Source organism: Capsicum annuum, chromosome 3 (assembly GCF_002878395.1).
Source record: "Capsicum annuum cultivar UCD-10X-F1 chromosome 3, UCD10Xv1.1, whole genome shotgun sequence".
In the NCBI taxonomy this organism is placed as follows: Eukaryota; Viridiplantae; Streptophyta; class Magnoliopsida; order Solanales; family Solanaceae; genus Capsicum; species Capsicum annuum.
In genome coordinates this window covers 21334116-21348341 of record NC_061113.1, presented here as the reverse complement: position 1 = coordinate 21348341, position 14226 = coordinate 21334116, and the positions used below count along the sequence as shown (strand labels likewise).

At 34.4% G+C, this 14226-nt stretch overlaps 1 protein-coding gene across 1 annotated transcript; it reads right to left on the bottom strand.

Annotated features, from left to right (window-relative positions):
* Positions 1-287: 287 nt before the first annotated feature.
* On the bottom strand, positions 288-7416 carry LOC107864152 (sulfate transporter 3.1). Its single transcript, XM_016710438.2, has 12 exons — positions 6917-7416; positions 5949-6156; positions 5652-5823; positions 4792-4857; positions 4304-4417; positions 3930-4046; positions 2393-2519; positions 1701-1987; positions 1268-1458; positions 982-1067; positions 786-862; positions 288-663 (listed from the first exon to the last, which is right to left on the bottom strand). Exons 1-12 carry the CDS (start codon positions 7245-7247, stop codon positions 472-474), a joined length of 1968 nt encoding a protein of 655 aa, XP_016565924.2. The 5' UTR covers positions 7248-7416; the 3' UTR covers positions 288-471.
* Positions 7417-14226: the final 6810 nt, after the last annotated feature.

Sequence of the window (14226 nt, the reverse complement as noted above, 5' to 3'; positions counted from 1 at the left end):
GACTGCTTACATCACACCCCCTTTTGAGGTGCATCTGTTTTCCAAACCCTGTGATGGGGATGCTTGATCGTGTCCTCCTCCACCCTCCCGTAGACTCCATCTTCACCTCCACCTCTGTAGCCTTCATTACGCGTTCCCTTACCCTCACACCCTTCTCTCGTAGTGTTTGTCTAGATCATATACAAGTATTTTTAGCATAGTATTTTTTGCATATACGTGCCGAATACAAGAAAATAGTAAGCTTAGAAAACATTTGCTTGGAGAAGAGAGGTACAATACTAGAGCACTGGAATATGAAAGCAACTTTTAATTTCGTCAGCACATATATGAAATTATACAAAATTGCATTAGGGTACATAAACAAACTCTTTATATGTTTCACTTGGTGAAACAGTAAAGATAAAATTAATTAATATTAATACACTTGGAATTGTTTTAATGACCATCATTGATCTGAATGATCATTGTACATTATACATTATCATCTGAAGTTGCTGCAGAATCAATTCTCTTGGATTGAACCTTGCAAGTGTGAAGGATATAATTGCATGCATTTACTGCTTCACCAACTGTTAAATATATCCATTCTTTGCCAATTGTTTCAATGAAATTTGACTTGTCTAGCTTCTTCATCACTTCCCCTCCAGGGTTTGCCAATAAAACCTATATATTAAACACAATTGAATCGTAAACCATAGTCAGTCGTGGAGTCAGGATTATTATTACTATGGGAATTATCAACATAAAGAAGTAAACACGCGAAGAAGTTATCAAAAGTTTTTTACCTTAAGGCATCGTCTATCAGCATTTCTCTTTACTTCCTCAAGCATACTAATTCCACTTGTATCAATGTTTCCAACAGCTGCATGCATGTAGAAGATTAATGTCAGCACTAAAACATTAACAAGATTTTTCTTTAAAAAAATCAAATTAACATTTAATAATGACAAATTTCTTAATCTTGTATTAAAACTTAATTACCACTCATATCCAATATGACATATTGTAGCTCAATTTCTGTTGATGTCCTTTGCTTCTCTTCTTCTTCATCTATCCACCTTGAAATCCTAAAAATTCATAGTTTAATAATTAATACATTATTATAGGGTGAAATTCATAATAACCACTTTTCAACCTTTGTAATTGAAAAATAGCCACTGTAATGGAGTTTCATCAGTGGAATTCGAAACTCCAATTACAATTGTTATTTTCCAAAGGCATGATCGAAAAATGACCAATGAACGCTATTTCTTCTTTTTATTGTTACCTTTCTCTCAAATAACTTGCATTAGCAAAATAGATTGGGGCATCAATGTGGATGATGAGAACTCCTGGGACACTGCTTGCTATTGAATATTGTTCAGTGTTTCTATAGGTCATTGAATTAGGTATTTTACCTAAAACAAATGTTTTTGGCCTTGCTACAAAGAGTAGTATCCTAAGTAAAGACATTGCCACCTAAATCATACATAAAACAAAGTCATCATTAGTGGAAACATTTAACAATAACAACATATCTAATGTACCCTCACAAGTAGGATCTGATTCATCTGAGGAAGGTACGGTGTACACAGACCTTACCCCTAACTTTGTTAGGCAGAGAGGTTGTTTTCAATAAATCCTCGATTTAAAAAGGTAATTGTAGACAACTCTATGTAAGGAATAGTAAGCAATATGCTATAACATGTTAAGCTACTTACGGCGACTATTAAGCCAACTTCAACACTCCCAAAGACAACTCCAATATAGGAACTAATGCATACGAGGAAATCGTATTTGTCAACTTTCCATAAATGGATAGCAGCATTGTAGTCAATTATGCCAAGCATGGCTGCAATTATGATGGAGGAAAGAACAACAAGGGGTGTGTAATGGAACAATGGTGTGAGGAACAACAATGTTATCATCACTGCTATTGCCATTACTATGTTGGACACTGCTGTCTTACATCCTGCATTGAAATTCACCGCGGTTCGCGAAAATGGTCCTGAGAAAAAAGAAAAGAAGAGAAAAATTAAGAAACAAGCCGGACTATGAGTCTGTTTGGATTGACTTATTCCAGGTGTTTTTAAGCCAATGTATAATTACTGTATAGTTTGTGTTATACATTGAATATACACCCATGACAATTGACAAGTACAAATTGTTACGGCTAGGCCGGTGATTCCTTTTATTTGTTTTAGTCATCTGGCTAGTCGGAAACAATGTCTCTCCCTCCACGAGGCAGTGGTAAAGTCTGCTTACACTCTACCCTTCCAAGGCCACTTGTGAGATTTCACTGGGGTATGTTGTTACTTGGTCGACGAGAGAAATGGGGGAAATTTGTTATGGGAATTGAATTGGGCTTATGTTTTTTTTGAATAAGTTGGATTGGGCCAAGAAGTGTGAGTACCTGTGGTTAAGTAGCAAGAGGTGCAAGAACCAGCAATGTTCATAAGCCCAAAGGCAATCATTTCTTTGTTTCCATCAATGTCATAGTTTTCAATTATGGCAAAACTCCTTCCAACTGCTATTCCTTCCTGTAATATTTAATATAATTAGTCAAATACAGAATTTATAGTAAGAAAATAATGTAAATTGGTATTTTGAACAAATAAATGGAACAAAATAATGTTGCTGGTAATACTAATACTTCATGTACTATTGTTTCTGGAGCAAGGGTTCGTCAGAAACAACCTTTCTACACCACAAATGTAAAATTTGCTACTACACCAGAAATAATCTTTAGCGGTAATTAATTAATAACAATAGCGTTATTGTTGCTAAATATTTTTTTTTAAGGGCAATTACTAGTAACATTTACATTTTAGCACTCTTCCTAAATGCTCCTAAAACTTATAGCGATATTGAATCCAATCACAATTAACTAATGCTGGTAAAATATTTAGCACTCTTTATTAAAGTGCATATCTATTGCCGCTAAAAGTTATTTTTGTTGTAGATACATAAATCCCATCCTCCCAAGATCTCACTTATGATATTGGACTAAGTATATAACTGTAGTTATTGTAATTATTGTTCTAGTATTGTTTCTCTAGTATCTTTTGGAAAAGATGGGAGTTATGAGTATGCAACTTTACTAATCTATATTTATCTTATTTTTAAGATTGCAAATTTTTGTATGAGTTAAGTGGAACGAACGAATTGATTGAGCCCCTTAATTGAAATTAAATTGGGTAAACACAATTTTTTTTGTTATATGAGTGTTGAATTTCCTTAATACAAAGAAGTCTAGTGAAGTGACAAAGGGGGTCCAAATATTGATTTAGATTAAGATTTAAGTCTCATCTATGGCATTCATTTTTCTTTTATATTTCCTTATATAAATTCCTAGTTTCGCCACTAGCTAAATTTCTATTTATATAAAAGGTCACCTGTAGATATCTTTTCGTTGATCCAATAGTGTATTTCTTTCTTTCTTTTTACATCTGATGTATATAAATTAAACTCAATTGAAAAAAAAAAGAATGAAATTGTGCTAGTTGTAGACTTATAAAGATGACAATATATGTTTGGACTAACGTTCATAATTCAATAATGTTTTTTTTCAACTAGTATGTCATTGATGAGTTCATTTCTTCATGCATAATTTAGGACCTTGACGTATATTTTTTCTGTTTTTTCTCCCAAATATCTTCGAATTCACCATAGAATGAGGTCACTAGAATCTAACGCAAATCAAAAGGTCCTAGATCGAACACAATAACTTTGAATTAAACTTTATATTTATATTAAAAAATAACTTACATGTGTAATTATGATCTATCATGAATGCTGTTGATGCATTGTCATATATATCCTAAATTTAGAATCCATAAGATTACAATCCTGGATCTGTCTATGAATTCAAAATTGTATTACATAGTATAATTTTTATTTTTATTTTTTGAAAAAAAGAATTATTAACAATTGTATATATATGTACTTACAGCCAAGGCAATGACACTGGTGACGATTCCAGTCTTAATGGCAATCGAAAGATATTGTGAGCTAAATGCCAATTCAGAATACGATGGTGGATTTATCCCCCTTTTCAAGTGCCCAATCTGGCAAAAATTAAAATCCAACAAAAGTCCAGAATATTAATTCACTGACTAATTAGTCTAATAATACAAGTACATCACTAATAAAAATAATTAATCATTTAAATGGAACAACATGTGAAAGCCACTAATACTCAGTCATCAGTTATCATTAGTTAATTATATATGCACATGTATATAAAACATAAAATTAAAATTTTAATCGTACTGAAATAAAAAGATATAAATATCAATTTAATAAATTAATTTGGAATAATTACCACTTGAACACCATTTTTTCCAGCATGGGTGAAATAAACAAGAACACTTCCCAAAATCACAGATGTTAAAGGCGCCATAGCACTTATCCAGAAGAATGTTGGCTTCTTTTTGCTCTGGCAAAGGAATTACACCACAAAAATTAATTAGTAAGTAATATATTAGAGTAATATACTGAACTCAAAAAGATGATATTGCAAAAGCTATATGAAATAGTACTGAGGTTATTAGAAATTGAAATATGGTTGACAAAAAAAATACTTAGGAACCATTAATAATTTAATATAAGTTAATTAGTGAACCTTTATTTCTGAGCTACATAAGTAACATACTTACAAATTTGTATAGGGTCAAGATTTAGGGATAAATTTGAAGTGGATTTAAGGGCATGTAACGTTAATATAGTAACATACTTCTATAATAAAAAACTATTTTAATATTACTTATAACAGACGTAAAGCGAGAATGAATTTTTAAACAATTTACTTACAAAATATCTGGTCAGCAAGAGGAAGAAGAGGAAACATAAACCCAGCAATCCACTTTCCCATCTCCACTGCATAAAATAATAATAATAATAAAACATTTTAGAAACTAAGAATGAAAAAGTGAAAAAGGAAAGACCATAAAATTGGAGCCTATATTATTCCCTCCCTCCATTTTTACTTATCATATTTATAACTAAATTAAATTATATTAATTCAACATTTAAAATTTAGATGCTCAAAAGCTATACTAGAAATACCATAATTAATTTGTAATCCATCGCAAATAATATGATGAAAAAAATACAACTTAAAATAATGATCAAAGTTCATTCTGTTTGACTCTCGAAAAGTGAAACATGACAAGTAAAAATGAACACACCGAAAGTATTACCTAGTAAATATTTTAAGAAGCAAATTATAATCAGGTAGAGCAGTAACGACTCCTCCATTTTTAAGTAGAGGTCTCATATTCAAGCTCTTAAAAGTAAATAAAACCGCTTTTAGTAGGGAGCACTTTAGCTTCTAAAGTGGGACATTTTGATACAAATCTTAATTAATCGAACACAAAGTGAGTACCAGACATCAACAACAACAATAATATTTTCAGTATATTCTCGTCTGGGGAGGGTAAGTGTACACAATCCATACCACTACTTCAGAAGTGAGATAGAGAGTTGTTGTTTTCAATAGAGTCCCGGCTCAAGATAAAATAATCTAGAAACGAAATAGTAAAAAGGCAAGATACAATAGAAATTACCACACCAATAATACCGTAGAAAAAATTCACCAAATTAAATAATACAACAAAACAAATCGAGTGAGAGAAACCAAGATAATATTAAAGTATAAAGGAATTGCCAACCTGGTGCATTTGGCTAAATATAGAAGTCATGACACTGACAATATCAGTTTGATGGGTGAAATGGACAAGTCCAAGTATTCCTTTCAATTGTTGTAAGCAAACAACAGTGGCTGCTCCACCCATGAACCCCAATATTGTTGCATGAGACAGAAAATCCACTATAAACCCTAGCCTGTATATATGTTTCATCATCACAAAAAAAGATTAAAAAAAATGCTTTATTTTAACGTTTTAAGCATGTATATCATCACAATTGATTTAAAAACTTTAGTACATATGTCTTATAGCATTTGTGACCTTAAGAAGCCTAAAGAAGCTTGGAAAACTCCAGCAAAGAAAGTAGCAGTGAAAACCAATTGAAGATAAAGTTTGGGATTTTCATGAGGATTAACAACTTTGCCAAGCATTGCAGAAATGAGAAGTGATGGAACTGCTACATTCCCTATTGCCAAATGCTTTGAACTTCCCAACATGGCATATATCATTGGTGGAACAAAGCTTGAATCTGCAAAATTAATTCCAAAATATATTCATATCAAGCACCATAAAGATCAGCCAAACGTGTTACTAACTGTGCCATGTAGGTGCTATATATAGATGAACTCGATTTATATATCATACCCCCTTTGTTTCCTTTTTTGCATGTCACTTTTTTAGTTTTCCGCATGCAGTGGCGGATCTACCCTTTGCCGAGGGGTTCATCCGAACCTCCTTCGGCGAAAAATTATGCTATATATACATGGTTAAAATTATTTTTCTATATATATTAAACGTTGAACCCCCTTCGGTTAGTTCGTATGTTCCCTTATGAACCCCTTCGCGAATATCCTGACTCCGCCACTGCCGCATGATATGTTTAAGACCACAAGATTCAAATTAAACAACAGTTAGGTACCACACATTATATAGGTCATTAGTTTAAGACTACAGAATTCAGAAACCTCTCTTGTCCATATCGGTTAACTAACGTGCATAAAGTAAAATGGAGGCAGTATCATTTTACAATTTAGATATCAAGATACACTAGTGAAGTTCTACATAACTATATTGATCATACATATTTTAAGAATTTAACTTATATATACTAATATTATCATGCAAGTCACGACATGCCTAATTTTTGAGTAACTTGGTATAGTGCAAAATTCTTTTACTTAAGTTGTTGGTACAACAATAACACACTCGGTGTAATTTTATCAATGGGATCTGGATTATGTCGACGGTGTAGAAGTTAAAAGAAAAAAGGAAATAGTGTAGCAACTTACAAAGTCCAATAACAGGAGGCAAGTTAGCTAAACCAGCATAACTAATCCCTTGAGGAACAGCAAGACTAGCAATTGTAATTCCAGCAATAACATCAGCTTTAAATAACTGAAATGTATATCTAGGAGCCCAATCTAATATTGGCACAAAATACTGAAAACACAAAGATATTTTTTTGGAAAGTGGTTGATTCTTGAATTTCCTAAAAGGGTCATCAGGAAATAATGTTTCTTTAACATTAGACCTGAAAGCCTTCAAGAATGGTTTTGGTGGTGGAATTTCTACCTTTTGATGATGATGGGAATATTGATCATCAAAATCAGCATTACCCATAATTCTCTAAATAAGTTTTGTGCTAATTAATTAACTAATGATGATAAAAATCACCAAGAACTTAGGCTACTTATAATGTGTGAGATTTGAGTGAGAAAGTGATATTGCTTATGTAAATGAGAGAAAGGTTTTGGTTTCTTATGCATTGGGATTGGGACTTAGGGGATGTCTATATATAGAGAGCCAGGAGGTGATGGAGTGTCTTTCCCCCTCCGTTTATTTTTACTTGTCTGTCATTTTAAAAACAACTTTTTATTTTTATTTATTACTTTTAATATATCAAGAAAGAACAATTTTTTTCCTATTTTTACCTTTAACATTTATTTCTTAGCCCTAAATCATTTCATGAAAAGTAAAAATAGAAGTATAGTGATAAAATAACAATATTAATTATTGTTTTCTTAATAAACGTATTAAGGTCAAATGTGACTAACAAAACGAACGGAGAGAGTAACTTTTACTATTTGATCTGGTAGAAAGAAAATACCACCTTTCTAAAAAAATATTTTTTTATTCTGAAATGATTTATAGTCGGTACATAAATTTGAGATTAGTTTAGATTATAGAATTCAAAAATTATTTTTTATTTTATTAAATTTCAAGTCAAATATCGTCACATAAATATATTAAATTTATTAGAGGGTAATCTTTTGTTTGTTAATATTTTTTGGGTGTGTATGGTGGGTCCCATTGACATAACCCCTTAGGAGTTGGGGAATGAAATTGACGAATCTTTGAAGGTGAAAGCTTTTTGATGGGACACCAAAATGTCATCCATGAAATTGATTTGTCACTCACCAAGAACTTCTATTACTCCCTTCGTTTCATAATAAGTGAATTATTGAAATATTTTTTATATTTTAAAATAAGTGTATAATTCATAATTCAAGGTAGATGTTGAAATTTTTTTTCAAATTTATTCTTCATTAAATGTGTATTGAGAGTGATGTATCATGTATCATTGCTTTTTGAAAAGGATAAAAATAGAAAAACATGATAAATTTGTATCTTTACTTTTTTTACTTAATATGTGTGCCAAAATCAACAATTAACTTATTATGAAATGGAGGGAGTAGTATAGTGTCGTGAAAGAAAATTTTCTAATTAAAAGTTTCCTGAATTTAAATTTTGAGGATGAAAAGACTTGGATTTAATTAATGGTAGCTAGAGAATATTTGATGTCAACGAATTTGAATTTGTATTTGTGAATTTTAAGTGCAGTTTGGAGTGGAATGATTAGCCAATAAAAACATAATCTGCCCAACACTTCATATTTATTTTAGTCGAGCACACTCATTCCATCTAAAAGTTGAGTTATTATGTAGTATTTTATTTTGAAAAAGTTAAATAACATTACAACTTATCTTTATTAAATTACATAAAAAAATTTATCCTGCCTTTTTATTAATTACCTATTTTAAAAAAAAAAAAACCGAATACATTCACAAACACATAAATTTTTGAATATATAATTTTAATTATGTATTTCTTCTTTAATCTAGTTAATGTTTTATGTATTCCGATGAAATAACTTCAAAAATGTTTGTATCTCTATGATCAAAATTATGTATCTCAACTTTTAAATTATATATCTGGATGCTAATTATGTAGCCGAGCAAAAATACTGTAGACACGTGATTTCGTCCTCTTAAAGTTCAATTTTTATTCATTTTTACCCATTTTTATTTTATCCTACCGTGTACCCTCACCCGTGTGATAATCCCTCCACAAAATAACAAAAATAACAATCCCCTAACTAATTCTATCTTATCCTAACAACCTACCCAATCAAAAAAAAAAACACATCACACCCTACCCCTACCCCTACCCCTACCCCTACCCTCCACATCACCACCCCACACCCTACCCCTTACCCCTACCCACGTGTACCCATTGCCCCACCCACTCTCACAATTCACTCTACATAGTACACACAGATCTGGGAAGGCAACATATACACACAAAAAAAAAAACACTCAAAAAAAATGGAGAAAAATTCATCTTCTTGACCTTACAAAAATCATCAACACTCTCTAGCACACACACATAGAGAAAATTGTGAGGGAGAGATATCTACGAGAGAGAGAGATTCGAGAAACGAAAAATAATAGAGAGAGTGAGACGGATCGAGAGAGAGGTACGATGCGGGTGAGGTTATTCCGGTGAAAAACTCATCGGAATTGTCACCAGAAAACTCTCTCTCCCACCGGGAAACACGCACACACGGATATCAGTGAGGAAGGGGTCGAGAAAAAGGGAAAGAGCTTGAGATTTTCGGCCAGAAACAGTGAAACCGGGAGAAGTTTGATCTTATCGAGCTTTTTTCGGCGAAAGCTTTCACCGAAATCGATATCAAGCACGCCGGAATCTCCCTCAAGCTCGTCGATTGGTTTTTGTCTTCTCGTTGTTTGATCGATACCATCTCAAAATCGCCAAAAACTTTCTTATTTTCCTTTGATACTTGGACGAAAACCTGGTCGGCGTCCATTGTTTCGGTCGTCTTTGTCATTGTCTGCCCATCGGAGCTCCGGTAAGTTGCAAACGGCAACCCAGTTACTACTCTGATGGGGTCGGTTACGGATGGTTCGAAATCCGAGTGTTGGGGTTCGTTTTCAAGGTTTTCGTTCCGATTTTAAATCTGTCCCATTTGTATTTATCATACTGAGTTGGATTCTTGGTCAGATTGAGGTTCCTTGTTCGAGGTTTTCGATTTTCGGACTTCTTTATTATCAACAAAAGCAAGTGTCAGTGAGGTCCATTTCCTTAACCCGCTCTTTTTTTATTTATCTTGGTGTATTGAATTGGTTGTGATTATGTGTGTTGTGATTATGTTTTGTTGGACTTTGTTGATGTCGATTGTTATGATCATGATGCTTGGTGGTTTGAAAAATGAATTTGATCATACTCTAATGGATTGATAAGGGGATTTAAGGAAGGAATGGAGAAATTGATAAAAAGTTAAACGTAGATTAATGTTGGTTTGTTGTCTTTTGTTCCGTTCGGTATAAGTGAATGTGATATATTTATGCCATATTGAAATAGATAGACAATATAGGTTTGGGTAGGCAAGAATTTAAGATTGATGTTTTGGTTGGATGTTGGAATGTGCGTGTGAATGTTTCTTTCTAGTTTATCGTATTTAATTCAATTGTATAATTTGGCCGGGGAATGCCCCGAAGTATCTGTATATATTTATTCACCGGGGAATGCCCCGAGGTATCATGTACCCGGAGGACGTTCGTGATGAAGGCCCGAGGCGTCAGATAGAGCATTAGTTTAGGATTAGCGTAGGTTTATTTTCAATCTCTTTTATTTCGGGTTGTAATAATTGGACTGGACTTTACATTTCGGATTGTTTTATTTTGTTTGATTATTTTGCGTGCTTCTGTGCAGTTCATACATTTATTAGTGCCAACAAAATAGTCGATACACTCTACCAAGCGACCGTGGCTGGACGACGGGATTGAGAGGTCCTAACACCTCCCCTCGGTCAACAGAATTCCTTAGCCGGAATCTCTGTTCGCAAACCAGTCCAGAGAGTCAAATGGTTTTGAAAAGGATTTTCTGATGGTGACTTGGCACACCAGATTATGCCAAGTGGCGACTCTGAGTAAAAAATATAAATAATCCTTTTTCGAAACGAATTTTCATTTCTTGTCACTTAAATAATAAAACCCTTTTCGAACATTAAATTATAACCATATCTTTTGGGAGTCGAAAAAAGGGGTGTGACAGCTCTGGCGACTCTGCTAGGGAATCAATGACAAGTTTTCAGAATTCGAGCTATTTTTGGAGTCGTATCAGCTTTGTTTGGCATTACGAGTGTATAAGCATTGTTTGTGGTTATTGTTTGTGTTATTTTCACTTTTGTGCGTTTTCGTGCTCTTTGTTTATAGTATTTATCCTATGTTTTACCGCTTTATATCTGTCATCATGAGTCCACCCCCGGTCTTCTTTCTGCAACAAGTCCGTAGTACACGTGTTGTACACAACCTCTAGTTGAGTCACCCTTATTTAAGGAGGGAGCCATCGGTGTTATGGAGTAGGTGGAAAGCAAAGCAGCCACTATCGACCATACGCTCCCCCGAACAGCCTTGTTAGTGAACCACAACGTAGTTCAGCCTTTAAGTCATGCTTATGTGCATCATACGGAGACCTAGCGGGACCCACATGGCCCTTTGTAGGAGACTCACCTCTAAAGCATCCCTACGTGCTAACTACTGCATTTTTAAGGGTAACGTGGTCATTTGACGGACTGATTTTTGAAAAAAAATAATTGTTAGGAGTAAGGTGCGTAGGCAAAAACGAAAAAGAAAAAAAATAGAAAAAGTGAGTCGAAAAGAATGAAAAAAAAAAGAGGAATGTCGTAGTTTATTTTAGAATTCTTTATGACTTTTGTTCTTCACGATCCAAAAACTCAAAAAGATTTTTTTTACGTTTTATATTTGTCTTCTCAAAATACCGTAAATTCAAAAAACAAAAAAAGAGTTTTGTTTGCCTTTTCTACTTATTTGTCAAAAACAAAAATGCCAAAAAGATTTTTCTTCATAATTGGTGGTGTCAGTGTCTAGCTAAAAATCCAAAAGTTTTTTTCGTTTGTTTTTGGTAGTGTCTCTTAAGTTAGGGTCAATTTATTAGTTAATCGTTAATTATCCAATCTGGATGAACTACACATACCTGATTCCTTTCCCTTGGGTGGGGATACGTAGGCAACCCTCGGTGGGTCCGGTATTCTTTGTGTCGGTCTTTGTCTTAGTATTAGCCTAGGTCTCTCGCCCCGTAATCTAGAGTTGTTTTCCAAGTAGACTGATTTCGCTCAGTACTTCTGTTCGGCAAATTGGAGTCATGGATGTGGTCTGTCCCATCGACATATGTTTGCGTAAAAAATCCCAAGGGTTGGGAATCTTCTACTCCTGTCGAATTTTTGAGATAACGTCTTGTGTGTTATTACAGGATGAATTTGTCCACCAAGTCTAGAGTTCTGATGGTTGTCAAGGTGCCTAAAAAGTTAATCAAATGGTGGGAAATGTTTAACTATGTTGATCAGCAGAAACTGATTAAAATATTAGGTGATCTTACGGAACTTCTGCATGTTACCCCTCGTCCAGACTTAATAGAGGCTTTGTTGACCTTTTGGGATCCGAGTAGTTTGGTATTCAGGTTTGAAAAATGTGAAATGACTCCTACTTTGGCAGAAATATCCGGTTTGTTGCATTTGCCCTATATCGAGAAGGATATGACCCGAGCACGAAATCATACTGGCGCGAGATTTTTGCAGTCTTGTGGTTTAAAAAGTAAGGGTATGCGTTTGGGTTGTTTAAGTGATTCGTGGGTTTCCTTAGACTTTTTGTTCGCTAGATTCGGTCCCTCGGAAGGTTTTGTTTGCTTTTGGGATGAATTTCATGTGACTAAGAAGAAGTGGGAGAGAAAGCGTCTTGAAGTCTTCACCCTCGCTTTGTTAGTTACTTTAGTGTTTCCACTAGAAGAAAGACGTATTAATACCCGTTTGCAATCTGTGGTGATGGCCCTATTTCATAAGGATCAAAACGACAAGGGCATTAATCAAAAGGGCAGGTTCACTCTCATACCCATGATCTTAACAGAAATATATAAGGCTTTAACCGAAGTGAAGGAGGGAAGGAGATTTTTTGAGGGCAGTAACCTGATATTACAGTTATGGATGATGGAGCATTTGCATGCGCCCTCTTTAGTTAGACCAGACGTGTTAGATCGTTGTATTTCCAATCGAGTGAAAGCCATGGACTCCAGGTTGTGTTTGGATAAATTCTCGTTACCCTTGGGAGTCGACGCTTGGATTGAATTTCTTGAGTCAAGAACTAGGGATAACATTTTGTGGACTTATCTGTGGCTTGGTCCAAAGATAGTATTGTTGGGTTGTCAGACGCAGCTCCCTTTAGTTATGTTAGGGCTCAATTGCACTAGACCATACAGTCCTTCTAGGGTAATGCGTCAGTTGGGTAGGCTGCAGGACGTGCCACCAGTAATGGATCTTCTGAAGGATGTTGAGTACTTCAAGGACCAAGCCTTAGGTGAGAGCAAGTATGAGCAGTTTTGGAAGCATGCAACAAAGCTGAGTGTGGACACACTCAAAGAAAGTTTGGATAATCCGGGCTACAGTCAAGGATATGGGGTTTGGCTTCAATCTATCCCTCGGGGTATCAGTCAACCCTTACCAGCGCAGCTTAGATGGAGAATACAAGAAGAATGCATAGTAGACGACCATCAGGATGAAAGTGTAGGGTCCAAAGTGGAAACACTGAGAGTTCAGTTAGCAGATTTGTTCAAGACGGTAGAAAGGTGTCAGAATAATCTTTCCAAGTGCACTCCTCATGAAGCAGGAATACGGGCCCGAAGCTTCTTCCCCGGTATCAGGGTGTCGTTACAGGATATGCTACAAAGTTTAAATGGGAGAAAGAGAACTTCAGAGGCAGGTCCATATCAGCCAGGGTCATTACGCAGAACTCCAGTCTGAAAGAGCACTTCTTATCTTTATTCAGTTTGAGTCTTTTATGTGTCTGTCATTGTAGGGTGGTGTCTGCTTTAAGTCGAAGTCAAGTTGTTTTTGGTATTAGAGTCTTTATTAGTAATTTCACCTATGTCGTCTTAGGGTTCTATAATGTTGTTTCGTATTTGTTGTTTAGTTTTAAAGTGGTCCCAAACTTTTGTACGTTTTTGTTGTTTTCTTTCTTAAATGTTTTGATGTTACTTCTTTCCTTGGTTTGTTTATTTTTTTTTTCACAAAAAAAAAGTGGGTAATGTTTATGCACATGCTGCTCGAACTACGCAAGATCTAATTCATGTACAACATGATACGTAGGCAACCTACTTTTGGGTTCGATCTAATCATTTTGTTTCATTGTTTTTTATTATTTTTCCTCTTTTAAAGAAAAACAAAAGCCATAAAGAATGATAAAATAAAGGTAGATAACGAGAGAAAAGAAAAAAACAGAGATGGATA

Bases quoted from the DNA above. Each gene is read 5' to 3' on its own strand.
- LOC107864152 (XM_016710438.2), bottom strand. From the start codon at position 7,247: ATGGGTAATGCTGATTTTGATGATCAATATTCCCATCATCATCAAAAG. The intron at 4,047-4,303 runs GTAATTATTCCA...AATTTTTGCCAG, and splicing joins GAAAAAATGGTGTTCAAGTG to ATTGGGCACTTGAAAAGGGG. The intron at 2,520-3,929 runs GTAAGTACATAT...TAAATATTACAG, and splicing joins CCAGTGTCATTGCCTTGGCT to GAAGGAATAGCAGTTGGAAG.